This window comes from Anomalospiza imberbis, unplaced genomic scaffold (assembly GCF_031753505.1).
Source record: "Anomalospiza imberbis isolate Cuckoo-Finch-1a 21T00152 unplaced genomic scaffold, ASM3175350v1 scaffold_146, whole genome shotgun sequence".
NCBI classification, from domain to species: Eukaryota; Metazoa; Chordata; class Aves; order Passeriformes; family Viduidae; genus Anomalospiza; species Anomalospiza imberbis.
The window spans coordinates 48,877-75,336 of record NW_027099781.1 but is presented as its reverse complement, the minus strand read 5'-3'; the positions used below and the strand labels follow the sequence as shown (position 1 = coordinate 75,336).

The 26,460-nt window shown below is 71.6% G+C and overlaps 3 protein-coding genes across 4 annotated transcripts; 2 read left to right on the top strand and 1 right to left on the bottom strand.

The window, feature by feature from the left end:
• Positions 1 to 1,049: 1,049 nt before the first annotated feature.
• On the top strand, positions 1,050 to 5,877 carry RTN2 (reticulon 2). The gene is made up of 7 exons (XM_068178040.1): positions 1,050 to 1,058; positions 1,559 to 1,937; positions 3,176 to 3,386; positions 4,163 to 4,295; positions 4,841 to 4,910; positions 5,661 to 5,707; positions 5,787 to 5,877. The coding sequence occupies exons 1-7, from the start codon at positions 1,050 to 1,052 to the stop codon at positions 5,847 to 5,849; spliced, it is 912 nt and encodes a 303-aa protein (XP_068034141.1). The 3' UTR covers positions 5,850 to 5,877.
• A 3,844-nt stretch (positions 5,878 to 9,721) lies between these two features.
• FOSB (FosB proto-oncogene, AP-1 transcription factor subunit) lies at positions 9,722 to 16,736 on the top strand. 2 transcript variants are annotated; one of them, XM_068178030.1, is made up of 5 exons: positions 9,726 to 11,015; positions 12,034 to 12,303; positions 13,343 to 13,450; positions 14,766 to 14,927; positions 15,079 to 16,736. In XM_068178030.1, the coding sequence occupies exons 1-5, from the start codon at positions 10,890 to 10,892 to the stop codon at positions 15,142 to 15,144; spliced, it is 732 nt and encodes a 243-aa protein (XP_068034131.1). In that variant the 5' UTR covers positions 9,726 to 10,889; the 3' UTR covers positions 15,145 to 16,736. The 2 variants fall into 2 exon arrangements, with proteins under 2 accessions (XP_068034130.1, XP_068034131.1); XM_068178029.1 differs by having other exon boundaries at positions 9,722 to 11,015; positions 14,766 to 16,736.
• A 2,341-nt stretch (positions 16,737 to 19,077) lies between these two features.
• On the bottom strand, positions 19,078 to 26,350 carry LOC137466188 (tumor necrosis factor alpha-induced protein 2-like). The gene is made up of 12 exons (XM_068178039.1): positions 26,217 to 26,350; positions 24,900 to 25,363; positions 23,530 to 24,199; positions 22,902 to 23,016; positions 22,607 to 22,717; positions 22,299 to 22,399; positions 22,009 to 22,116; positions 21,794 to 21,929; positions 21,092 to 21,214; positions 20,550 to 20,705; positions 19,844 to 19,965; positions 19,078 to 19,342 (listed from the first exon to the last, which is right to left on the bottom strand). The coding sequence occupies exons 1-12, from the start codon at positions 26,348 to 26,350 to the stop codon at positions 19,108 to 19,110; spliced, it is 2,475 nt and encodes an 824-aa protein (XP_068034140.1). The 3' UTR covers positions 19,078 to 19,107.
• Between the last annotated feature and the right edge of the window lie 110 nt (positions 26,351 to 26,460).

The window sequence follows — 26,460 nt, the reverse complement described above, 5'->3', positions numbered from 1 at the left end:
TGTCCGTGGCCTCGGGCCCCGCCATGGCGCCGCGGTGATGCGCGGCGGAGCCGGCCCGGGGGCGGCGGGGCCCGAGCGCGACCGGGAGCCCCATGCGGGGGCCGCCGCCATGGGGCAGGTCCTGGGCTTCGCCCACTGCAGTACGGACCGGGAACCGGCACCGGGAACCGGGAGCGGGGAGCGGGGACGGGGCGGCGGCACCGGGAGGGGCCGGGGATGGGGACGGGGCACCGGGTACCGGGAGCGGGGCGCGGGGAGGGGCTGGGGATGGAGGGAGCGGGAGGGGCTGCGGGATGCGGGCGGTAACGGGGAACCGGGAGTGGCCGGGGATGGGGAACCGGGAAGCGGCACCGGGAGGGACCAGGGGCAGCTGGGGATGGGGGCACCGGGGCGGACCGGAGCTGCGGGGAGCGGCTGGAACCGGGCACGGAAGGACTGGGAGTGGCCGGGGATGGGGGCACCGGGAACCGGGGATGGATCCGGCACCGGGAACCGGGGATGGATCCGGCACCGGGAGGGGACGGGGATGGCGCGGGATGGGGGGATCGGGGCAGCACCGGGAGGGACCGGAGCTTCGGGAACCGGCCGGAACCGGGCACGGAAGGGCTGGGAGTGGCCGGGATGAGGGGTCCGGGAGTTACCGGGCATGGTGGGACCAGGAACCGGGGGGGAACCGGCAGGGATCGGGACCGCGGGAACCGGAATGGGGGTACCGGGGACAAAGGTATCCGGGGCGACGGTACCGGGAGGCGCCGGGGATACGGGAACCGGGACTTGGAGGCACCGGGAGCACCGGGAACGGGACACCGGGGATGGGGGCACCGGGAGATCCCGGGGATGCACGAATCGGGACCGAGGGTCCGGAACTGACCGGGAACGGGACGCGGGGCGCGTCCGGGGGGTCCCGGGAAGCGCGGACCAAGTTTGGGGGTGCCGCCCCCGTCGCCCCCCAGAAGAGGCTCCGTCCACGGCCTCCACCACGCCGGACTCCACCGAGGGTGAGCGGGGCCGCCCCGGGCCAGGCGCGGCTTCTGGGGAGGGGGCGCGGGATGGCCGGAGCCCCCTGGACCCCAAACCCTCCTGAACCCCAAAACCCTCTGAACCCCAAACCCTCAATGAAACCCAAAACCCTCTGAACCCCGAACCCTCCTGAACCCCAAACCCTCTGAACCCCAAACCCTCCTGAACCCCAAAACCCTCTGAACCCCGAACCCTGCTAAAACCAAACTCTGCTGAACCCCGAACCCCAAACCCTCCTGAACCCCAAACCCTCTGAACCCCAAACCCCGCTAAAACCAAACCCTCCTGAACCCCAAACCCCCTGAACCCCAAACCCCCCTGAACCCCAAAACCCTCTGAACCCCAAACCCCGCTAAAACCAAACCTTCCTGAACCCCAAACCCCCTGAACCCCAAAACCCTCTGAACCCCGAACCCCGCTAAAACCAAACCCTGCTGAACCCCAAACCCCCCTAAACCCCAAAACCGCCCCTGAACCCCAAATCCCCGAACCCCCAAACCCCCCCGAACCCCCAAACCCCCCCGCAGGCGGCAGCGAGGACTCGGCGTTCCCCGAGCTGCCGGCGCCGGAGCCCCCCGAGGAGGAGGAGGAGGATGAGGATGAGGACGAAGAGCGGGCGGCGGCCTGGGGGGACCCCCGGGGACCCCCCCGGGACCCCCCCCGGGAGCTCACCTTCTCCTACATCGCTTTCGGGGCCGGGGGCGGCGCCCCCCAGCCCGAGCCGGGGCCCCGCGGCCGCCGCGACCCCCGCCGGGGCCGCGCTCCCCGCCTGAGCTCGGGGGGCTCCCCCCGGGGGCCGGACCCCCGAGCGGCCGCCAGGGCCTCCCCGAAACGTCCCGGGGAGCCCCCGGCCCACCCCGAGGGGGCCCTGCCGGACCTGGGGGGGGCCGAAGCTGAGGAGACCCCCGGGAGCCCGGGTGAGGATTGGGGGTAGGGGGTCCCTGGGGGCATCCCCATGGGGGGTTCGGGGACTTGAAGGGTCCGGGGACACCATCGGGGGGGGTTTGGGGGTCCCTGGGGGGGACGTGAAGGGTCCGGGGACACCCCCAGGGGGGATTTGGGGATCCCCAAGGGTCCGGGGACACCTCCGGGGGGATTTGGGGGTCCCCAAGGGTCCGGGGACACCCCCGGGGGGATCTGGGGGTCCCTGGGGGGATCTGGGGGTCCCCAAGGGGGGGTTCGGGGGCCCCAGACCCCCTCCGACGCCCCCCTCCCCCATTTCTTCCTCCCAGCAGCCCCCGCGCCGCTCCCGGCCCCGCCGCCAGGGGGGCGCCCCGCGCCCGCCCCCACCGGAGCCCCCTCCGGCCTCGGCCCCGCCCCCGCCGCCCTCGGACCAATCAGAGAGCGCGGCGGGCGCTGACGGACAGGGTGAGCGGCCAATCGGCGCGCGGGGTGGGGCGGGGGGGCGGCCCCTGGGGTCCAATTTCGGGGAGGGTCCCGCGGGCCCCGCCGCCATTGGCGGCTAAAAATAGGGGGTGACCCCCCCCAAAAACCCGGCAGCACCCGCGGGAGCCATGGAGGGGGCAGGTGCAGCGCGGGGGGGGGCACTGGGAGCACTGGGAAGGGCACTGGGAGCACTGGGGGACTCCGGAGGGGGAACTGGGAGGCACTGGGAACCGCTGGGGGGGCACTGGGAGGGACCCCGAACTAATGGGGGGACACTGGGAGGAACTGGGAACCGCTGGGGGGGCACTGGGAGGGACCCCGAACTAATGGGGGGACACTGGGAGAAACTGGGAACCGCTGGGAGGGCACTGGGAAGGACTGGGAACTAATGGGGGGACACTGGGAGCACTGGGGGGGCACTGGGAGGGACTGGGAACCGCTGGGGGAGTACTGGGAAGGACTGGGAACCAATGGGGGGACACTGGGGGGGCACTGGGAGCACTGGGGAGGCACTGGGAAGGACTGGGAACTAATGGGGGGACACTGGGAACCACTGGGGGGGCACTGGGAGGGACTGGGAGCACTGGGGGGGCACTGGGAGGGACTGGGAGCACTGGGAGGGACTTCTGGAGGAGCACTGCGTTGGGGCTGGGGGCACTGGGGGGCTCCAGTAAGGAACTGGGGAGACTCCGAAGGGGCACTGGAAGGACTGGGGGGGGTCACTGGGAGGGGACAGCGCCGTCCCCGCCGTGACGCCGCTGTCCCCCAGTGTGGGAGCTGCTGTACTGGCGGGCGCCCGAGCGCTCGGCGCTGGCCTTACTGGTGGCACTGGTGGCCCTGGGGTGCCTGTCCCGCTTCAGCGCCGTCTCGGTGGGCGCCCACGCGGCGCTGGCCGTGCTGGCCGTCACCGTCCCCCTGCGCCTGCGCCAGCTGGCCCTGAGGGCGCTGAGCCCCCCGCCCGCCCCGGAGCCCCCGGCGCCGTGAGTGACACCGGCGACGCGCCCGCTGCGCCCTCCCCGCCACCCCCGTGGGGGTCCCCGTGCTCCCCGCCCTTTGTCCCCGTTCGGTGTGTCCCCTGCCCTTGGTCCTGCGACCATGTTCCTGTCCCCGTTGTCATCCCGGTCCGCCTGTCCCTGTCCTTGTCCCTGTCCCCATCCCTGACACTATCCTTGTCCCCGTCCCCTGTCCCCTGTCCCTGTCCTCTGACAATGTCTCTGTCCCCACCCCTGTTCCTGCTGTTCCTGTCCCTGCTGTCCTTGTCCCCATGGTTGTCTCCTGTCCTCTGTCCCTGTCCCCATGGCTGTCCCCTGTCACTGTCCCCTGTCCCCATCCCTCTCTCTGCTGTTCTTGTCCCCTTATATTGTCCCTTGTTCCCTTGTCCCTGTGCCTCTGTCCCTGACCCTGTGTCCCTGACCCTGTCCCCCTGTCCTTGTCCCTCCCTGTGGCTGTCCCCTGATGCTGTCCCTGTCCCCGTGTCCCTGTGTCCCTGTCCCTGATGCTGTCCCTGTCCCCCTGTCCCTGTCCCTGATGCTGTCCCTGTCCCCGTGTCCCTGTGTCCCTGTCCCTGATGCAGTCCCTGTCCCCGTGTCCCTGTCCCTGATCCTGTCCCTGTCCCCGTGTCCCTGTGTCCCTGTCCCTGATGCTGTCCCTGTCCCCGTGTCCCTGTCCCTGATCCTGTCCCTGTGCCCCTGTCCCGTGGCTGTCCCCTGATGCTGTCCCCATGTCCCTGATGCTGTCCCTGTCCCCGTGTCCCCAGGGTGCCACCCTCGGGGCCGCTCAGCGCGGAGCAGCAGCAGCGCTGGGCGCGGTTCCTGGCGCGGCACGTGGTGACGGCCACCCGCACCCTCACCCGCCTCTTCCTCGTCCGCAGCGTCCCCGAGTCCCTCAAGGTGACACCGGGGGGCACCGGGGACACGGGGGGCATGAGGGACACAGGGGACGTGGGGGACACTGGGGGCACGAGGGGCATGGGGGACACTGGGGGCACAGGGGACACTGGGGACATGAGGGACACAGGAGCATGGGGGACATTGGGGACATTGGGGACATGAGGGACACTGGGGACATGGGGGGACACAGGGGGCACAAGGGGGTGTGGGGGACATGGGGACACTTGGGGGGTATTGGGGACACAGGGGACATGGGGACACTGGGGATGCTGGGGGCACAGGGACATCGGGGACATGGGGGACACTGGGGACACTTGGGGGGGTATTGGGACATTGGGGACACTTGGGGCGGTATTGGGGACACGGGGGCCCTTGGGGCGGTATTGGGGACACGGGGGACACAGGGACATTGGGGACATGGGAACATTTGGGGGGGTATTGGGGACACGCCGGGGACAGGGCGGGCACGGGGGACAGGGGGCTGTGGGTGGCACGGGGGGGTGGCAGTGGCGGTGGCGGTGACGGTGGCACCGCGGTGGCCGCAGTTCGCCTTCCTGTTCTACCTGCTGACCTACGTGGGGGCCGTGTGCAACGGGCTGACGCTGCTGGGAGCGGGTACGGAGCGGGGACACGGGGACACGGAGGGGACACGGGGACACCGGGGACATGAGGGGACATGGGGACACCGGGGGACACAGGGACATGAGGGGACGTGGGGACACTGAGGGGATACGGGGACACGGAGGGGACACGGGGACACCGGGGACATGAGGGGACATGGGGACACCGGGGGACACCGGGGACATGAGGGGACGTGGAGACACTGAGGGGATACGGGGACACGGAGGGGACACGGGGACACCGGGGACATGAGGGAACATGGGGACACCGGGGGACACGGGGACATGAGGGGACGTGGGGACACTGCGGGGATATGGGGACACGGAGGGGACACAGGGACACCGGGGGACACGGAGGGACATGAGGGGACACGGGGACACTGAGGGGATACGGGGACACGGAGGGGATACGGGGACATGGTGGGACATGGGGACATTGAGGCACACGGGGACATGAGGGGATACGGGGACACTGAGGGGACACCAGGGACTCCACGGGGACATGGGGACGTGGGAGGACATGGGGAGATGGGGACACGGGGACATGGGGGGACACGGGGACACAGAGGGAACACGGGGACATTGAGGCAATGGGGGGGACAGGGGGATATTGCGGGGACAAGGGGATGGGGATGTAGGACAGGGACACGGGATGGGGACACGGGGACGGGGGATGAGGGGACAGCCGGGGACCCGAGGTGACACCCGAGGTGACACCAGAGGTGACACGGCCCTCCCCCGCCAGGTGTCATCTGCGCCTTCACCTTCCCCGTGCTCTACCGGCGCCACCAGGTACGGGGGACACCGGGGACGCCGGGTGGGGTGATCCTTGTGGGTGTCCCCAACTCCATGTCCCCCCCGATGTCCCCAGGCCCAGATCGACCAGTACACGAGCCTGGCCCGGAGCCACCTGAGCCACCTGCGAGCCAGGTGAGTGTCCCCATGTCCCCGTGGTGTCCCCGTGGTGTCCCCGGTGGTGTCCTCGAGGGTGTCCCCCGGGGTGTCCCTGTGGAGTCCCCATGATGTCCCTGGGGGATCCCCATGAGTGTCCCCATGGTGTCCCTGTCTTGTCCCCATGAGTGTCCCCATGAGTGTCCCCATGGTGTCCCCGGGGGTGTCCCTGTGGTGTCCCTGGGGGGTCCCTGTGGGTGTCCCCGTGGTGTCCCTGGGGGTGTCCCCATGGTGTCCCCATGGTGTCCCCAGTGTTGTCCCCATGGTGTCCCCGTGGTGTCCCCATGGTGTCCCCGGTGTTGTCCCCGTGGTGTCCCCGGGGGTGTCCCCGTGGTGTCCCCATGGTGTCCCCAGTGTTGTCCCCATGGTGTCCCCATCTTCTCCCCATGGGTGTCCCCGTGTTGTCCCCGGGGGTGTCCCCGGTGTTGTCCCCATGGTGTCCCCGGGGGTGTCCCCGGTGTTGTCCCCATGGTGTCCCCGGGGGTGTCCCCATGGTGTCCCCGGTGTTGTCCCCGTGGTGTCCCCGGGGGGTCCCCGGGGGTGTCCCCGGCCCCCCCTGACCCCGCTGTGCCCGCAGGCTCCTGGCCAAGCTCCCGAGCGCCAAAGCCAAGCCGCAGTGACGCCCCCGGCCCCGCCCCCCCCGAGGTGACAGCGAGGGGGGAGGGGCGCGGCCGGGGGGAGGAGGGGTCCCCGCACCCCTCCCCCACCCCTCCCACCCCGTGTCCTTCTCCCCCACCCCACCCCCACCCCGCGCGTGAGGAGGGGGGGTCACAGTTTAATAAAAACTCTTGTGACAGCCGGGTCTGGTGGCGAGGGGACACGGGGGGGGTGACACTGGGGGGCGACACGGGGGGGGGGGCACGGGGGGGGGCACGGGGGGGGATATGGGGGGGGACAGGGTGTCCTGGGGGGCCGAGGGGTCCGCCGACGTGTCTGCGATTTGCCGTGTCCCCCGTGTCCCCCAGTTTCCCCCAGTGTTCTCAGTGTCCCCCCAGTGTCCCCAGTGTCCCTCAGTGTCCCCCCAGTGTCCCCAGTGTTCCCCCAGTGTCCCCAGTGTTCCCCCAGTGTCCCCAGTTTCCCCCCAGTGTCCCCAGTGTCCCCCAATGTCCCCAGTGTCCTCAGTTTCCCCCCAGTGTCCCTCAGTGTCCCCCCAGTGTCCCCAGTGTCCTCAGTTTCCCCCCAGTGTCCCCAGTGTCCTCAGTTTCCCCCCAGTGTCTCCCCAGTGTCCCCAGTGTCCCCCAATGTCCCCAGTGTCCTCAGTTTCCCCCCAATGTCCCCAGTGTCCCCCAGTGTCCCCCCAGTGTCCTCAGTGTCCCCCAATGTCCCCAGTGTCCTCAGTTTCCCCCCAGTGTCCCCCCAGTGTCCCCCCAGTGTCCTCAGTTTCCCCCCAATGTCCCCAGTGTCCCCCAGTGTCTCCCCAGTGTCCCCAGTGTCCCCCAATGTCCCCAGTGTCCCCCCAATGTCCCCAGTGTCCCCCCGTGTCCCCCCCGTCCCGCGAAAAGCGCGGGAACCCGGCGGCTCAAGCCCCGCCCCCTCCCGCTTTGACCCCGCCCCTCCCCGTCCCTATTTGGCGTGGCCCCGCTTCGGCCCCGCCCCCGTTGCCATGGCCGCGGCCGTTGCCGCGCGACGTAAACACGGGACGCCAGACGTGGTGACGTCACCGCCGGGGAACGCCGTTACCGGGGCGACCCGCGCAGTGTTTACCGGGACGGGACGGGGACACCGCGAGAGGGGCGGGGAAACCCCCGAGAGTCCCGCGGGACCCCGGGAACCGACCGGGACCCCGGGAACGGGGCCGGGACCCCCGGGACACCGGGAACCGGGCTGGAACCCCCGAAAGCCCGCGGGACCCCCGGGAACGGGGCTGGAACCCCCGAGTGCCCCGCGGGACCCCCGGGAACGGGGCTGGAACCCCCGAGTGCCCCGCGGGACCCCCGGGAACGGGGCCGAGACCCCCGAGAACTGACCGGGACCCCGGGAACGGGGCCGAGACCCCCGAGAGCCCCGCGGGACCCCCGGGAACGGGGCCGAGACCCCCGAGACCCCCGGGAACGGGGCTGGAACCCCCAAGAGCCCCGCGGGACCCCGGGAACAGGATCGGGACCCCGGGAACGGGGCTAGACCCCCCGGGACACCGGGAACGGGGCTGGAACCCCCGAGAGCCCCGCGGGACCCCCGGGAAGGGGGCCGAGACCCCCGAGACCCCCGGGAACGGGGCTGGAACCCCCGAGAGCCCCGCGGGACCCCGGGAACAGGATCGGGACCCCGGGAACGGGGCTGGAACCCCCGGGACACCGGGAACGGGGCTGGAACCCCCGAGAGCCCCACGGGACCCCCGGGAACGGGGCCGGGACCCCCGGGAACTGACCGGGACCCCGGGAACGGGGCTGGAACCCCCGAGAACTGACCGGGACCCTGGGAACGGGGCCGGAATCCCCGAGAGCCCCGTGAGACCCCCGGGAACCGGGCCGGGACCCCCGAGAATGGACCGGGACCGCCGGGACCACGGGAACGGGGCTGGGAACACCCTGAGAACGGACCGGGACCCCCGGGACCCCGGAACGGGGCTCGGAACACCCCGAGAACGGGGCAGGGACCCTCGAGACCCCGGGAGCTGGACCGGGACCCCCGAGAGCCCAGCAGGACCCCCGGGACCCCGGGAACGGAGCTGGGACCCCCCGAGAACCGACCGGAACCCCCGGGGCCCCGGGAACGGGGCTGGGACACCCCGAGAGCTGACCCGGGACCCCGGGAACGGGGCTGGAACCGACCGGGACCCCCGAACGGGACTGGGACCCCCGAGAGCCCGGTGGAACCCCCGGGAACAAGGCCGGGACCCCCGGGACACCGGGAACGGGGCTGGGAACACCCTGAGAACGAACCGGAACCCCCAGAATGGGACAGGGACCCCCGAGAACCGACCGGGACCCCCGGGATCCCGGAAGCGGGACAGGGACCCCCGGGACACCGGGAACGGGACTCAGGGGCACCGCAGGGAGCCCGAACAGGACGCCGGGACCGGGACACCGGGACCCCCGGACAGCCCGGAGGGGACTCCCGGGACACGCCGGGACTGCCGCCACCGGGGACACCGGAGGGGGCGGGGCCCGCGCGAATGAATGAATGAATGAACCCAAGGGCGTGGGAACCGCCCCCCCCCCCGCCGGTCCCCACGGTCCCGCCGTGACTCAGCTCCGGTTCCCGCCGGTGGCATCAGCCCCCGGTGTCCGTCCCGGAGCTGCAAAGGGACCGGGACCCTCCGGACCCCCGGCCCGGCCCCCAGGGAGTGCAGGAGACGGGGCCGGTGCCCTCCGGTACCGGGACCCGGTGTGTCCAGCCGCCACCGGGAGCCCCCGGAGCTCCTCAGCCCGGTCCCGGTGACCCCCGGCGGTGGGGGGCGGCGGGGGTCGCTTTGCCCCGGTCCTGGGAACCCCCGGGGGGAAGTTCCCATCGCTCCGGTACCGGGCGCCGCCGTACGGGGACAGCTCCAGCCCGGGACGGTGCTTGGGGTTCCCGGGGGGATACCGGGATGTCCCGAGGGTGCCGGGAGAGGCGCCGAAGGCTCCCGGAAGTACCGGGAGGGATCCCGGGGGTCTACCGGGAGATGCCCTGAGGGTTACCGGAGGTCCCGGGGCTCCTCGAGGACACCAGGGGATCCCCGGGGGTCCCGACGGCGGAGATCACCGGCGGATCCCGGCGAGATCCCGGCCGGGGTCGCGGGGGTCCCGGGAGGTCACCGGGGGAAGCCCGGGACGTACACCGGAGGGGGCGGGGGGTGCCGGGGATCCCCGGGGTGGGGGGGGGGGAAGGTGTTACCGGTGGGGGGGCGCGGGGTCCCGAGGGTCTCGGGGGGCTCCCGGGGCCCGGAGCCGGTTGGCCCGGACGGTTCGGGCCCTTTCTAGAACCGCGGCCGGTCCCGTTTCTATTAATACTCGCCCGGGCGGCGGCGGCGGCGGCGGCGGCGGCGGCGGCGGCGGAGGGAATCCCTGTGACGTCATTGCTAGGATACCAAACAAACACTCCAGACAAGCCCATATATGGCTAATTGCGTCACAGGAACTCCGGGGGGCGGGGACAGGGATCCCCCCCGCTCCCGGCCCGCCCCGGGGCCTCTTAACGGCGGCGGCGGCTCCCGGAGCCTCAAACGGCGACGGCGACCACGGCTGCGGCGGCTTCGGGGTCCGGGCGGGCTCGGGGGGGTCCCGGGGGTCCCGGAGCAGCGGCGGCGGCTGCCGTGACGTCAGCGCAAGGGGGCGGGGCCCCGCCGTATAAAGCGGCGGGGCTGCCGTGAGCAGTTCATTCATAAAACCGGAGACCGGGGGAGCGGCGGGAGCGCCACCGGGGCTCGGAGCGGACGTGCCGGAGCCTGGGAAGGGATTTACCGGAGCTTGCGGCGGCCGAGCGGAACTTTGTGTCGGGGACCTTGGGACGGATGTACCGGGACTTGTAGCGGAGAACCGGAGCCTGGCACGGGGTGCACCGGGGGCTTTGTACCGGACAACTTTGGAGCCCGGGACGGGCGCGGCGGGACTTTTTACCGAGCAACCGGAGCCTGGGACGGATGGACCGGGGTGTGTAGGGGCGCAGCGGGGCTTCGGAGCGGCGGACCGGGGCCCGGGACGGACGTACCGGAGCTTATAGTGCACAACCGGAGCCCGGGACGGGCACAGCGGCGTTTGCTACCGGCCAGCCGAAGCTCGCAGAGGCGCACCGGAGCCCGGCAGGGATATACCGGAGCCCGTAGCCGCTCACCGGGACTTTACAGCGGCGCGGACACACCGGCGGCTCTAACAGCGGACGGGCGCTCGGACCGACCAAGCGGAGCCTGACCGGGGCTCCCCGCGCCGAACCGGGGCTCGCCCGCAGACCCCTCAGCGAGCCCCTCCGGGCCTCACCCCGCGCTTCCCCCCCCCCCCCCCCCCCCGCACCGGATCCCCGCAGCCCACCGCGCCCGCCCGTGATGCCGGTGGCGGCGTGACCCGCAGCCTTGTCGCGGCGGGGCGGCCCCCGCGCCCCCGGGGCCATGTTCCAGGGCTTCCCCGGGGACTACGACTCGGGGTCGCGCTGCAGCTCGTCGCCCTCGGCCGAGTCCCAGTACCTGTCGCCGCTCGACTCCTTCGGGAGCCCCGCGGCCGCCGGGGCCGCGCAGGTGAGCGCCGGGAGCGGGGCGGGGGCGGGGAGGGAGGCGGGGGGGGGGGAGCCGGGGGAGGGGCGGGGCCGTGCGTAAGCGCGCGCGGTGACGCCGCCGCCGCCGGTGACGCGGCACGCACGCACGCGGAGCGCGCGGGTTATTTTTGGGGTGTCCCCACCCCCCCCCCCCCGCTCCCCGCGCGCCGTTGCCAGGGGAGACGGGAGGAGGGACACGCCCACCCCCCCCCGCGCGCTCGGGCGTGGCCACGCCCACTCCGCGCGCTGTTGGCGCGGCGGCGAGGCCACGCCCCTCCCGCCCTCCGAAGAGCCGGGTGGCCACGCCCCTCTCCGCCCTTTGGCCACGCCCCCGCCGCAGCCAAGCGCGGCGGCGACCCCCGGGATTTGGGGGAGGGGGGGGCTCGGGGGGTGCCCCCGGGTCCCCCGGGGGGTGGCGGTGTCCCCGAGGGGTGGCGATGTCCCCTGGGGACCCGCGGTGTCCCCCCACCCACCCCAGGGCTCGTGGGGGCCTCCCACGCCCGCGGGTTTGGGGTGGGGTGCGGGGAAGACCCCGGAGTTTGGGTGGGGGGGGGGGCTGCGACCCCCACCCCCCCATTGGCCCGAGATGGGTTTGGGGGCGCTGCACGGGGCGGGCAGGGAGGCGAGGGTGTCACCCGTGGGTGGCAGGGAGGCGAGGGTGTCACCCGTGGGTGCCCGGCAGCGCTGGCACGGTGGTGATGATGGTGATGGTGATGATGATGGTGGTGATGATGGTGAGCCGGGCACACCTCAGGCCCTCGCCCCAGTGCCACCAGCTGGGGACAGCGCTGTCCCCAAGCCAAGGCGCCGCACGGCGTGGGGGCATGGGTGCGGGTGGCAGTGACCACGCTGCGGGGTGACAATGCCACCACGCGCGCCCCTCGCGGGGGGGACGCCCCGGTGTCCCCCCGCTGTCACCCGCTGCCCGCCCGGCCCCTCCCGGGGGTGTCCCCGGCGGTGTCGCCGCTGTCGCCGGCCGCCCTGACCCGTGTTCCCCGCAGGAGTGCAGCGCCCTGGGGGACATGCCCGGCTCCTTCGTGCCCACGGTGACGGCCATCACCACCAGCCAGGACCTGCAGTGGCTGGTGCAGCCCACGCTCATCTCCTCGGTGGCCCCGGGGGCCCCCATGGCGCAGCCGCCCCCCCTGGACCCCTACGACCTCCCCGGGCCCAGCTACTCGACCCCCGGGCTGGGCGCCTTCGCGGGACCCCCGGCGCCGACCCCCGGCCGGGCCGCCCGCGCCCGCCCCCGGCGCGGCCGCGAGGAGACGGTGAGAGGGGACAGCGGGGGTGGTGGCACCTTGGGGACATGGCGGGGGGGGGGGGTTTGGGGGCGTCAAAGCGGCAGGAGGTTGGGGTACACCCTGGGTGGTGGCACCCTGGGGACATCATGAGTGACAGGAGATTGAGGGACACCTCAGGTGGTGGCACCTTGAGGACATCATAAGTGACAGGAGATTGAGGGACACCCCGGGTGGTGACACCTTGGGGACACTGTGAGCAGCGAGACATTGAGGGACATCCCAGGTGGTGGCACCTTGAGGACATCATGAGTGACAGGAGATTGAGGGACACCCGATGTGGTGGCTCCTCGGGGACATCGTGAGCAGTGAGAGCCTGAGGGACACCCCAGGTGGTGGCACTTTGGGAACACCGAGAGCAATGAGAGATTGAGGGACACCTGAGGTGGTGGCACCTTGAGGACATCATAAGTGACAGTAGATTGAAGGGCACCCCGGGTGGTAGCACCTTGGGGACATCATGAGCGGCAGAAGCCTGAGGGACACCCCAGGTGGTGGCACCTCGGGGACATCATGAGGGGCAGGAGATTGAGGGACACCCGAGGTGGTGGCACCTTGTGGACACCTGCCGCAGACACCGTGAGTGGTGACAGCTTGAGGGACACCCGAGGTGGTGGCACCTTGGGGACATCATGAGTGACAGGAGATTGAGGGACACCCCAGGTGGTGGCACTTTGGGGACACCGTGAGCAGTGACAGCCTGAGGGACACCAGAGGTGGTGGCACCTTGGGGACACCGAGACCAGTGAGAGATTGAGGGACACCTGAGATGGTGGCACCTTGGGGACATGGGGGGGAAGCTGGGGACATCATGAGCGGCAGAAGCCTGAGGGACACCCCAGGTGGTGGCACTTTGGGGACACCACTCTTGGTGGCATCACCGCCACCCTCCCCCGTACCGGGTGAGGAACGTGTCGGGATTTGGGAACGCAGACAGCGGGATTTGGGCGCCGGGGGTGGCAGCGGGTGACAGCGGGTGACAGCGGGTGACAGTCCCGTCCCTTGGCAGCTGACGCCGGAGGAGGAGGAGAAGCGCCGCGTGCGGCGGGAGAGGAACAAACTGGCGGCGGCCAAATGCCGCAACCGGCGCCGGGAGCTGACGGACCGGCTGCAGGCGGTGAGTGCGGTGACACGGGGACACCGACACGGGGACACCGCGGCGTGGCCTCGTCCCCAGCGGCCGGGGCCGCGGCGGGGCGAAGGGGACGCGTCCCCGCAGGGAGCTGGGGACAGGGGTGTCCCCGGCGAGGGGGTGGTGGCGGCGATGTCCTCGCAGCAGGGGACAGGTGGCGGGGAGCTGGGGACAGCAGGAGGGGACAGCGGTGTCGCCGCGGCCGCTGGGGAGGAGGAGGAGGAGGAGGATGGCGCTGCCGCTCTCGGAGCGGGGCGCGGTGGTGTCCCCAGCACCTGGAAGGGACAGTGACATCCCTGGGGACACCGGGGCTCGTTTGCCCTCGGGGGAGGTGGCAATGTCCCCAGGAGCTGGGGACCTCACGGGGGTGGTGACACCGCAGAGAAGCGAGGGTGTCCCCAGGAGCTGGGGACACCGGAGGGGACGGACCGATGCCCAGCGGTGACAGAGGGGGACAGTGCCACCCCTGAGAGCTGGGGACAGATGGACGCTCAGAGGACAGCGCTGTCCCCAGGCTTGGGGACATCAGAGGGGACAGGTGATCCTGCGGGAGGAGGACAATGCCGTCCGTGGGGACAGGGGACAAGCGAGGGGACAGACGGACACCCAGAGATGTCGCCAGGCTTGGGGACACCAGAGGGGACAGACGGACACCCAGAGATGTCGCCAGGCTTGGGGACACCAGAGGGGACAGACGGACACCCAGAGATGTCGCCAGGCTTGGGGACACCAGAGGGGACAGACGGACACTCTGAGATGTTGCCAGGCTTGGGGACACCAGAGGGGACAGACGGACACCCAGAGATGTCGCCAGGCTTGGGGACACCAGAGGGGACAGACGGACACTCTGAGATGTCGCCAGGCTTGGGGACACCAGAGGGGACACCCAGGGGTGCCGCAGGAGGAGGAGGATGACGATGGCCCCCGTGGGCATGGAGGACATGGTGGGGGACAGACGGACACTCAGGGATGTCCCCTGACCTGGGGACAGCAGAGGGGACACACGGACATTCCAAGGCGCCGCAGGAGGAGGACGACGCCCTCCTCGGGCACGGGGCACAAGGGAGGGGACAGACGGACACTTAAGGGACGTCGGAGGAGCCTGCGGGGTGTCCCCAGGCTTGGGGACATCCCAGGGGACACCCAGGGGCGCTGCAGGAGCAGGAGGACGGACAGGGAGACAGACGGACACACCCAGGGAACGCGGCAGGGCCACAGCGCCGTGCCCAGGCTGGGGGACACCTGGGGGACACCGCCTGGGGACGTCCCCGCGTCGCTGACCGCGCTGTCCCTCCCTCAGGAGACGGACCAGCTGGAGGAGGAGAAGGCGGAGCTGGAGTCCGAGATCGCGGAGCTGCGCAAGGAGAAGGAGCGCCTGGAATTCGTGCTGGTGGCCCACGCGCCCGCCTGCAAGGTCCCCTTCGAGGACATCGGCGCCGTGGGCGCCGGCCCCGCACCGGAGGTGAGCAGCCCGGGCAAGGCGGGGACCGTCGCCTTCCTGCCCCCGGCGCCGTTCCAGGGCCCGCAGGGTCCCTTCCCCGGCTGCTGCCTCCCGCCCGGGGTCCCCGCGGGACCCCCTAACGCGACCCCCGCGTTTGTGTTCACCCACCCAGAGGGAGCCACGTGTGGAGCCTCGCACCAGCGGAGCAGCAGCAGCGACCAGTCCTCGGACTCCTTGAACTCTCCCTCGCTCCTCGCGTTGTGAACGGGGTCCCCCCACCCCGTAACCCTCCCCCGACCCGCCCCGAGCCCCCCAAAAACGGGCACCTCCTCCCTGCCTCCGCCGCGCCTCGGGCTGGGCTTGGCCCGCCCCGCTTTTTCGGGTTTTTTTCCCGGCTCCGGTGGGGTTGGTTGGTTTGTTTTTGGTTTATTTTTTTCTGGGGGAGGTCGGGAGGGTTTTTTTTTTTTGGGGAGGGGGGGTGGGTTTTGGCGCCTGGTGGCCGTGATGAGGCTCCCGCGTTCCCGTGGCTGTTCGGAGGTGTCCGCTCCCGGTCCCCGCCGCCTCGCGGGGGTCCCTCCAGGATCTCCATCCCCGTTCCCGCTGCCCGCAGGAGGTTCTGTGTCACTGTGTCACCTCAGAGGTGTCCGTCCCTCGCTCCGCGGGGGTCCCTCCGCGACCCCCGTCCCTCTGGAGATGTCACTGCCCGCTCCCCGCTGCCCGGAGAAGCCTCTCGCGGTGTCCCTGTCACCTCGGAGGTGTCGGTCCCTCATTTCACGGCGCTCATCCGGCGTCTCCGCCCCTTCGGAGATGTCCCTGCCCCACCTCCGTCCCCCGGCGAGGTCTCGTTGTCCTCTCCGCCGCGTTTGGAGGTCCCTGTCCTCGGTCCCCGCCGTCCCGGGGGACTTCAGGCAGCGCCTCCGTCCCTTTGGTGACGTCCCCGTGCCACCCCCACCACCTGGAGGAGGTCTCCGTGGTGTTCCCGTCACCTTGCAGGTGTCTGTCCCCGATCCGGGGCGCTCCTGCCGCGTCTCCATCGCTTGGGAGATGCCCCAGCCTGGCCCTGGTGGCACCTGTGACACCTGAGGTGTCCCCAGTCCCCTGCTGAAGGTCCCTGTGCCCGATCCCGGATCCCCAGGAGGGTCCCGGTGCCATCTCCACCCCCTTTGGAGAAGCCACCGCCGTGTCCCCGTCCCCACAGAAGGTCCCTGTGTCATTTCTGTCCCCCTGGAGGTGTCCCATGTCCCCCCCCCCCGCCGCTCTGAGGGGCTCCACGGGCCACCTCCTCCCGCTCCAGGTGCCCCTGTGGCCACCTCCTCCCGCTCCAGGTGCCCCTGTGGCCACCTCCTCCCGCTCCAGGTGTCCCTGCGGGGTCTCCCCCCGCTCGGAGGTGCCACTCTGTCACCTCCCTGTCCCTCTCGGGGGTCCCTGGGCCTCCAGGTGACCCCTCCGGGCCACCTCCCCTTCTTCGGAGCTGCCCCTCCGCCACCTCCGGGACCCCCCAGGTGCCGCCCCCGTCCCCCTCCAGGGTCACCCCTCCAGGTGAGCCCTCCTCCAGGTGACACCTCCAGGTGGGCTCCCGTGTCCTGCTCGCCCCTCGCCCGCCTCGTCCCCCGCCTGTCCCCTTCCGCTTCGCCGGCCTTGGCTCCGCCCCCGTCCCCTCCCCCCGGTATATAAATCTATTTTTGTTGCGCGGGAGATGTTTAATTTTTTATTATTATTATAACGAGGATAATTATTGTCGCCCTGTGCCGTGTTCGTGCCTGCCCGGGGCCGCCCCGGGCCCCCCGTCCGCGCTCGTCCCGCCCCAAACGTGGCCAATAAAGCAGCTTCCAGCGGCTCCGCGGCTCCGGTGGCGTTATTTGGGGTGGGGGGGGGGGACACTGAGGGTCACCGAGGGGGGCTGGGGGGGAGGGGACACGGGGACAGCGGGGGCGTCGCCCCGTTGCCCCACCCACCTGTCAATCAACGGGGAAATGGGTGGGGCGGAGGCCACGCCCTCCTCAAGACACGCCCCCCCGCTCGGCTGCAGTTCCGCCGGTGAGCGGCAGGGGGCGCGCGGGGTGAGAAACTGGGCGGGGGGCGCATCTCCCAGTTTGGGGGGGCCCTGCCCAGTTTAGGGGATCCCTGCCCAGTTTGGTGTGGATTCACTCCCAGTTTGGGGCAATCTTTCCCAGTTTGGGGGGGCCCTGCCCAGTTTAGGGGATCCCTGTCCAGTTTGGTGTAGATTCACTCCCAGTTTGGGGCATCCTTTCCCAGTTTGGGAGGTCCCTGCCCAGTCTGGGGATCCTTTCCCAGTTTGGTGTGGATTCTCTCCCAGTTTGGGGCATCCTTTCCCAGTTTGGGGGGTCCCTGCCCAGTTTGGGGGATCCTTTCCCAGTTTGGGGGGTCCCTGCCCAGTTTAGGGGATCCTTTCCCAGTTTGGTGCGGATTCTCTCCCAGTTTAGGGGATCCTTTCCCAGTTTGGGAGGTCCCTGCCCAGTTTAGGGGATCCTTTCCCAGTTTGGTGCGGATTGTCTCCCAGTTTAGGGGATCCTTTCCCAGTTTGGGAGGTCCCTGCCCAGTTTAGGGGATCCTTTCCCAGTTTGGTGTGGATCCTTTCCCAGTTTGGTGCGGATTGTCTCCCAGTTTAGGGGATCCTTTCCCAGTTTGGGAGGTCCCTGCCCAGTTTGGGGGATCCTTTCCCAGTTTGGGGGGGCCCTGCCCAGTTTGGGGGATCCTTTCCCAGTTTGGTGTGGATCCTTTCCCAGTTTGGTGTGGATCCTCTCCCAGTTTGGGGTATCCTTTCCCAGTTTGAGCGATCCTTTCTGGGTGCGGTGTGGGTTCTCTCCCAGTCTGGTCCCAGTTTGATGTGGATTCTCTCCCAGTTTGGGGCATCCTTTCCCAGTCTGGGGCTCCCTGGGGTGCTCCGGGGGGGCCGTGCCAGCTTTGGGGGCTCCCCCCGACCCCCGCACTCCTCCCTTTGGGGGGGTTTCCTTCCTCCCCCCCCCCCCTTGACGTCAGCGGCCCGGTGATTCACCGGGGCTGGCACCGGGACCGGCACCGGGGCCGCGCCACTGTCACCCCCCTGTCCCCCCGCCCGGACCCCCGGCTCTCTGTCGCCGTGTCCCCGCGCGGTGCCACCCCCGTCCCCAAGTGTCCCCCACGCTGTCCCAGTGCCGGGGTCCCCCCTGCGCGCCCCCCGTCCCCCTCCCCGGCGCCCCCGGTCCCCGCCCAGCGCTGCCGCTTCCGCCGCCGCCGCCGGTCCCTTGCCAGGGCCGGGGGTGACACGGTGACCCCTGGCCCCGCTCCCGCCGCGGTCACTTATTTTTAGCTGTCGCCTCTTCCTGGCCGGATCCCGACTATTTCTGACCCGGGGATGGTGGGGGGACCCACCCAGGGCCCCCCCCGAGCTGGCGGGGGTGGCCGTGGCCTCCGTGTCCCTGCCTCGGGTGTCCCTCGCTGTCCCCAGAACTGTCCCCAACCCCGCCACGGCCCCCGGGAAGGGCCGCAGTGTCCCCTTGTCCCGCCAGTGTCCCCTCGTCCCCACCGTGTCCCCTTGTCCCTGCAGTGTCCCCTTGTCCCCCCATTGTCCCCTCGTCCCCGCCGTGTCCCCTTGTCCCTGCCGTGTCCCCTTGTCCCTGCAGTGTCCCCTCGTCCCCACAGTGTCCCCGCAGTGTCCCCTCATCCCTGCAGTGTCCCCTTGTCCCCACCGTGTCCCCTCATCCCCAACGTGTCCCCTCGTCCCCACAGTGTCCCCGCAGTGTCCCCTCATCCCTGCAGTGTCCCCTTGTCCCCACCGTGTCCCCTTGTCCCCACCGTGTCCCCTTGTCCCCACCGTGTCCCCTCATCCCCCCATTGTCCCCCCATTGTCCCCCCATTGTCCCCTCATCCCCAACGTGTCCCCTCGTCCCCGCAGTGTCCCCGCAGTGTCCCCGCAGTGTCCCCGCAGTGTCCCCTCGTCCCCGCCGTGCGGTGGCTCCCAGCGAGGCCCTGGTGGCCCTTCCCGCAGTGTGGCCACCATGGCAGAGGCCCTCGCGTCCCCAGGTCCCCCTCGGTGTCCCCAAGGACGAGGACACTGCTCGCGGCATTAATTTACGGCCTCATTTACACACTGGGAGGGAACTGGGGGGAACTGGGGCGGGGCGTCCCAGATTTGGGGTGTCCCCAGCTCGGGGAGTGGGGACAGCCCCGAACCCGGGGGTTTTGGGGGTCCCGGTGGGTGTCACGGCGGGGTCCTGGCGGGGCTGCGGCGCGGGAGGCGCAGCCGGGGCAGGTGGAACGGGAGGCAGCGCACGGGGCGCGGCGCCGGCAGCTCCGAGAAGAACGTCCGGTGCCGGGGGGGGGCCCCCGGCTCGGCCTCCGACCCCCCCAGATCCTGCAGCACCCCCAGGATCTCGCGCCGGGGGCCCTGCGCCCGCAGCCCCCGCGCGTCCAGCAGCGCGGCCACGTGCCTCCGCCTGCGGGGACACCGGGGGGACACCGGGGGGGGGGGGACACCGGGGGTCAGCGGCGACAAAAAATCCGCACCCCCCCCCCCCACCCCCTCCCGGGAGAGGCGGATTTTGGGGCGCGCCCAGCCTCGGGGTGACCCCCGCCGCCCCCGCGGTTGGACCGGTCCCAGTTCCCCCCCGCCCGGTTTTTACGGGTGTCCCCTCCCCCGCCGCATCCCCCGGTGTCCGCGCGTGCCACCGGTCCCCCGGGACCGGCACCGGGACAGGGGAGGGGACCTGGCGCTCGGCCGCGGCCGCTTCCCGGCGGCAGGAGCGGGGCGGGGGCTGCCGGGAAGGGCCGGAGGCCGCGTCCGGTCAACCCCGCTCCGTCCCCGCGGGCTCGCCGCCTCCTGCCCGTGGCCACCGTGGGCGGCCGTGTTACCCCGCGCGGGGTTGTGGCCAGCCCCGGTTGTGTCACCCCCCGGCCCGGCCCGGCCCGTGTCACCCCGCGGGGTCCCCCGCACCCACCGGACGTCGGGGAAGTCCCTGGCCAGGGCGCCGACCTCCATCTGCAGCGCGGCCGTGTCCTCCAGCACCAGCAGCTCCCGCAGCCGCGGCACCACCGAGTCCAGCCAGGGCGACGCCGAGTCCTGCGGGGACATCGGGGACACCTCAGCGCCCGGCGGTGGCCGCTGCGGCCACGGGGGTCACCCGACAGCCAGCGATGTCCCACGGGTGGCACCCGACCCAAAAATGTCCCACGAGTGGCACCCGACCCAAAAATGTCCCATGGGTGTCACCAACCCAACGATGTGCCACAGGTGCCACCCAACCTGACCCAACACTGTCCCACAGGTGTCACCCAACCCAAAACTGTCCCATGGGTGCCACCCAACACCCAGCAATGTCCCACAGGGGTCACCCAACAGCCAGCAATGTCCCATGGGTGCCACCCTACCCAACACCCACCAATGTCCCACAGCTGCCGCCCAAGCACCAGTGATGTCCCACAGGTGTCACCCAACCCAAAAACGTCCCACAGCTGCCACCCAAGCACCAGTGATGTCCCACAGGTGTCACCCAATCCAAAAACGTCCCATGGGTGTCACCCAACCCAGTGATGTCCCACAGGTGCCACCCAACCCAACCCCCAGCGATGTCCCAGGGCTGTCACAGCCGCGGGCGCCACCCGTCCCAGCCCCCAGCGTGGCCCGGGGCTCCCGGGGGGTCTCACCAGGCGCGTGAAGAGCTCGCGGAGCTGCCGGGCCTCGTCGCCCAGCCGGGCGGCCACGCGGGCGCGCGCCTTGGCCGAGGCGCAGACCAGGCGCCCCTGCAGCAGCGGCCGCACGTACTCGATGAGCACGCGGCGGTGCAGCTCGCTGACCAGCACCTGGCACGGGATGCGCGGGGCCGGCGCGGCCGCCGCACCAGCGGTGTCACCCAGAGCAGCCCCAGGGTGGCCACCGTGCCCGTGGTGTCACCCAGAGCAACCCCAGGGTGGCCACCGTGCCCGTGGTGTCACCCAGAGCAGCCCCAGAATGGCCACCGTGCCCATGGTGTCACCCAGAGCAGCCCCAGGGTGGCCACCGTGCCCGTGGTGTCACCCAGGGCAGCAACCAATGATGTCCCATGGCCATCGCACCCATGGGTGTCACCCAACGCGACACCCAACAATGGCACGGTGTCCCACAGGTGTCACCCAGCCCAGGTCCCCACTGATGTCACGGTGTCCCACAGGTGTCACCCAGCCCCACGCAGGACCCGGGCCCCGCACACCTGGTGGGGCTCGGGGTGCAGCGGGCGCAGCGTCTGCGCGAAGCCGGTGATGAGCATCACGATGGCGTCGAAGGCGTCCGAGCTCGTCAGCCACTTGCGCTTCATCAGCTTGCCAAAGTGGGGCTGGGGGTGGCAGGCGGGGACGTCACCGCAGCGGCCACCCACGGGTGGCACCTGGCTTGGCCACCAGCACCCAGTGATGGTCGCCGTGTCCCATGGGTGTCACCCAACAAAACTCCTGGTGATGGTCACCATGTCCCACAGCTGTCACCCAACCCAGCACCCACTGATGGCCACCATGTCCCTCAGGTGTCACCCATCCCAGCACCCACTGATGGTCTCCGTGTCCCTCAGGTGTCACCCAACCCAGCACCCAATAATGGTCTCCGTGTCCCTCAGTTGTCACCCAGCCGAGCACCCAATGATGGCCACCACATCCCACAGTTGTCACCCAACCCAGCACCCAATGATGGCCACCGTGACCCTCAGGTGTCACCCAACCCAGCACCCAATGATGGCCTCCGTGTCCCTCAGGTGTCACCCAGCCGAGCACCCAATGATGGCCACCACATCCCACAGTTGTCACCCAACCCAGCACCCACTGGTGGCCACCATGTCCTAGAGGTCTCACCCCACCCCACCCAGCACCCCACAAAGCTCCCCGTCACGCCCACGGGTGTGCCCCGCCCGCCCTGGGGACACCTTGAGGTCCTCGAGGAGGCGCCGCATGAGGAGGTGGCCGCAGGCGCGGGTGACCCTGTCCAGCGCGGCGTGGGCCTGGCGCCGCGGCTCCTCGCTCTCGGGGTGCCCGAACTGCGCCAGGCGCTCGGCGAAGGCCCTGCTCGGGGGGACACCGGGTGGGGTCAGGGCGCCGCGGGGACCCCCGGGGACGCGGGGGACACGCGGGGTGGCCTCACCTGAAGGGGGGGCAGCAGTTGGCCAAGGCGATGGCGCGGCCGGGGGCGCCGTCAGGCGGGGGGAGCTCGCCGGGGGCTTCCAGGAACCGCTCCACCTTCCGCTGGAAACTGGGGACACCCCGGTCACCGCGGCGGCACCGGCGAGGGGGGGGGACACGGTGGCTCCTGTGCCACCCCGCCTCCGCCCCGCGTGTCCCCGTGTCCCTGCAGCCCCCGCCGCCATCCTGTGTCACATCCCGGTGCGCCCACGCCCCCCCATGTCCCCCACGGGTGTCCCCAGCGTGTCCCACCTGTGCAGGAAGGCCACCAGCACGCCCAGCAGGCTGTGGGCCATCTCCCGCCCGAACTCGGGGGTCACCTGGGGGGCTCGATCCACGTGCGCCCGCAGCAGCTGTGGGGACATGGCCACCGTGGGTGTGGGGACACGGCCACGGTGTCCCCTGGGCCGTGGGGACACGGCCACGGGTGTCCCCTGGGCCGTGGGGACACGGCCACTGCCACGGTGTCCCCCAGGCCACTGCTGGCCCCTCACACCGGGCTCCCCGGGGTCACCCCGGGGGACAGTGACAGGCCGCTGCGGGGGGTGGCGTGGCCGTACCCCGGTGACGCGCGTGGCCAGGCCCTCCTCCATGTCCTGGCTGGTGACATCCTCGGGCCACGTGTCCTCGCTGAGCTGCAGCTCCTGCGCCACGGCCACCTCCACCTTGGCCTGGGACAGCGAGGGGACACGGCGGGGACACGGCATGGGCGTGGGGACACCGCGAGCTGGGACGCTGGGCGGGCGTGGGAACAGCGGGGCGCGGAGTCCCCTGCTGCCCCCTGCCCCGGGCACCGTCCCGGTGCCACCGCAGCGCCCGCCGGTGTCCCCAGCCCGGTGTCGCCGGTGTCCCCACCTTGACGGCGGCGATGCAGGAGGTCTCGAGGTCGCGCTGGGTCTCGGGGGGCAGCAGGGGCCCCAACTCCTGTGCCCGAAGCAGAGCCCCCACCTCGGGGTGCCCCAAAACCTCCCTGGGGGGATTGGGGGACAGCCCCGGTGGGTGTCTGGGGACACCCTGGGGACACGGGGGGACACGGGGGGACGGATGTTGGGGGCTGACAGCACCCGGGGTGGGTGGGGCAGGTTTTGGAGGGTCCCACGGGTGTCACAGGGTTTCGGGTGGGGGTCCCACAGGTGCCACGAGGGGTCCCCTGGGTGTCCCAGGGGTGACACTCTCTGTGCCGGGGTTGGTGGGGCAGATTTTGGGGGTCCCAGGTGTCTCACCCGGGGTAAGCATTGCCACGGGGCAGATTTTGGGGGTCCCCAGGTGTCTCACCCGGGGTGGGCATTGCCACAGGGCAGATTTTGGGGGTCCCCAGGTGTCTCACCCGGGGTAAGCATTGCCATGGGGCAGATTTTGGGGGTCTCCAGGTGTCTCACCCAGGGTGGGCGTTGCCACAGGGCAGATTTCGGGGGTCCCCAGGTGTCTCACCCGAGGTAAGCATTGCCACGGGGCAGATTTTGGGGGTCCCCAGGTGTCTCACCTGGGGTAGGCGTTGCTGTGCCAGTCGAGCAGCAGGTACAGGTCGGGCACGGCCAGGGGCCTCTGGGCCAGCGCCCGCAGCTGCTGGGCCAGCGCTCGGTGGTAGCCGCGGGCGTAGACCGCGAGCGCGCCGTACTCGGGGGGGTACGCGGGCGCCACGTGGCTCCGCACGACCCCCAGGTCGCCCACGACCCTGGCAGCCAGCGCGGCCAGCCGGGCCCCCAGCCCGCCCGCCGGGGCCACCTGCGCCAGCCGCTCGCTCGCCGCCCTGGCCACCGCCTCGTGCCAGCGGCGCCGCAGCCCCCGCGGCCGCCCCGGGTGGGTCCCGGGGGGGCTCCGCGCGTCCGCCGCCTCCTCCTGCTCCAGCACGGCCACCACGGCGCGCAGCGGGGCCACCGCTCGCCCCGCGGCCACCGCCTCGCCCACCACGGCCCAGAGCTGCGCCAGCAGCGCCCGGTAGAGCAGCGCCACGTCCCGCGCCCGCCGCCCGCCCGCGGGGCCCGGCGGCGACGGCGGCGACGGCGGCGGGGTCCCCGCGGAGGGGCACGCGGGGAGGGGGCACGGGGACGGCGGGCGCGACGGCGACAGCGCGCACTCGGCCTCCAGCGCGATGATCTGCGCGTCCGCCGCCACCAGGTCCCGCCGCTGGATCAGCTCCAGGATCTCCAGCACTGCGCGGCACCGCGGGGGGACGCGTGGGCTCCGTGTCGCCTGTCCCCGTGTCGCCTGTCCCCATCCCCGTGTCCCCCGTCCCCAGCCCGCGTCTCCGTCCCGTGTCCCGCTGCCACATCCGTGTGTCCACAATCCCACGTCTCCATCCCCGTGTCCCCTGTCCCGAGTCCCCTGTCCCTGTCCCCATCCCACGTCCCTTCTCCCAAAGTCCCCAGCCCTTTCTCCTCTTGTCCCCAGGTCCCCGTGTCCCTTGTCACCATCGCCGTGTCCCTGTGGCCTCTTGTCACCGTCCCCAAGCCCCCACGCCCTCATGTCCCCAAGTCCCCTGTCCCCATCCCCTGTCCCCAAGCCCTTTTGTCCCCTTCGTGTCCCCAAATTCCCTGTCCCCGTCCTGTCCCCATCCCCTGTCCCCATCCTGTCCCCATCCCCTGTCCCCAAATTCCCTGTCCCAAATTCCCTGTCCCCGTCCTGTCCCCATCCCCTGTCCCCAAATTCCCTGTCCCAAATTCCCTGTCCCCGTCCTGTCCCCAAATCCCTGTCCCCAAATTCCCTGTCCCCAGTTCCCTGTCCCCGTCCCGTCCCCATCCCCTGTCCCCAAGCCCCCTCCTTGTCCCCCTCACGTCCCCAAGCCCCCCCTTGTCCCCCTCGTGTCCCCAAGCCCCCGCCATCCCTCTGGTGTCCCCCGCTGTCCCCACTCACCCGACAGCGGCTCCCTGTCCCTGTCCCCGTCCTTGTCCTTGTCCCTCCCGCCGCTCTCGGGCCGCGCTCCCGCTCCGTCCGCGCCGTCCCCCGCCTGTCCCTCCACCGGCGACGCCCTCTCGGTGCCGCCGCGCTGTCCCCACGTCCCCAGGGCCAGCCGCAGCAGCGACCCCCGCTTGCCCCCGCCCGCCTCCTCCGGGGCTCTCCGCGGGACCCCCGAGTCCTCGGAGCGGCGGCGTCCCCGGGGCCCCGCGGGGTCGCGGGGGCGGCGGCCGCGCCCGAACGGCCCCCCGAGCTGGCCCAGCTGGCCCCCGAGCTGGCCCAGGTGGCCCCCGAGCTGGCCCAGCTGGCCCCCCAGCCCCACCAGCCCGCCCAGGGTGGCGCGGCGCCGGCGGCGACCCTCGGGGTTGGCGGCGAAGGGGTCCCCGTCCTCCGGGCCCCCCTCCGCCGCCCCGCCCGGGGGTCTCCGGAGCAGCGGCAATCGCCGGGGGGGTGCACCGGAGGGCGCGGGGACACCGGGCTGTCACCCGGAGGGTGCGGGGACACCGGGCTGTCACCCGGCGGAGCGCGGGGACCCGGCGGGGACGCGGCAGGCGGGCGCCGGTAGCGGCGGGGACAGCGGCGGCGGCGGCGGGGACACCGGCGGTGCTGGCGGTGACACTGGCGGTGCCGGCGGTGACACTGGCGGTGCCGGCGGTGACACTGGCGGCGCTGGCTTGGCCGGGGGTTTCCTGAGGAAGCGCCGCCCCGGAGGGGCCTCCCCGGCCGGGCAGGGTCAGCCCCGGTTCCGCTCGGGCACCGGGACGGGGAGGGGGGGACCGGGGGAGCCGGCGGAGGGGGCGGGGGGCGGCGGGGTGTTACCCCGGGGACACCGGGATGGGACCCTGGGGACACCGGGATGGGACCCTGGGGACACCGGGATGGGACCCTGGGGACACCGGGGACACCGGGGACACCGGGATGGGACCCCGGGACACCGGGGGCGGCACAGGGACAGGATGCAGTGACACCATGGGTGACACAGGTGACCCCAGGTGTGACGGGGAGGGGACACAGGTGGCACAGGTGACCCCACAGGTGACACAGGTGACCCCAGGTGTGACACAGGTGACCCCACAGGTGACCCCACAGGTGACCCCACAGGTGACCCCAGGTGTGACCCGGAGGGGCCACGTGCCCTCCCACGTGACCCCTCCCCGGTCTTCCACGGGTTAAACCGCGCTCTCCCTTCCCATTGGCCAGCGGGCAGCCAATCGCAACGCGCCGCCCGCGCTCGGCCACGCCCCCCTCCCGGGGCGCGCCCAGCTGTCTCCATGCCCGGGCGGCGCGTTCTGATTGGTCCGCTCCGCGCCGTGGGCGGGGCTAGCAGCCCCCCGCTCCCCACCGCGCACGCTCCTTTTATGGGCGAGGCCCCGCCCCTCCGCTTCCGGTTCCGGCGCCATGGCCGCCATGGCCGCCCCGGCCCGGCCCCTCCGCCCCCCCCGGTAACGGGAGCACCCCCGGGAACGGCACCGCCGGCAGCGGCACCGCCCCTCCCGGTGCCCCCCGCTGCCCCCCGGTG

Bases quoted from the DNA above. Each gene is read 5' to 3' on its own strand.
- RTN2 (XM_068178040.1), top strand. The intron at 1,938-3,175 runs GTGAGGATTGGG...GCTGTCCCCCAG, and splicing joins GGAGACCCCCGGGAGCCCGG to TGTGGGAGCTGCTGTACTGG. The intron at 3,387-4,162 runs GTGAGTGACACC...CCGTGTCCCCAG, and splicing joins GCCCCGGAGCCCCCGGCGCC to GGTGCCACCCTCGGGGCCGC.
- FOSB (XM_068178029.1), top strand. From the start codon at position 10,890: ATGTTCCAGGGCTTCCCCGGGGACTACGACTCGGGGTCGCGCTGCAGC. The intron at 11,016-12,033 runs GTGAGCGCCGGG...TGTTCCCCGCAG, and splicing joins CGGCCGCCGGGGCCGCGCAG to GAGTGCAGCGCCCTGGGGGA. The intron at 12,304-13,342 runs GTGAGAGGGGAC...GTCCCTTGGCAG, and splicing joins GGCGCGGCCGCGAGGAGACG to CTGACGCCGGAGGAGGAGGA.
- LOC137466188 (XM_068178039.1), bottom strand. From the start codon at position 26,350: ATGGCGGCCATGGCGCCGGAACCGGAAGCGGAGGGGCGGGGCCTCGCC. The intron at 21,930-22,008 runs GTGAGGCCACCC...CCCCCCGAGCAG, and splicing joins AACTGCTGCCCCCCCTTCAG to GGCCTTCGCCGAGCGCCTGG. The intron at 19,343-19,843 runs GTGGGTGCGGGG...GTGTCCCCGCAG, and splicing joins AGGGACTTCCCCGACGTCCG to GCGGAGGCACGTGGCCGCGC.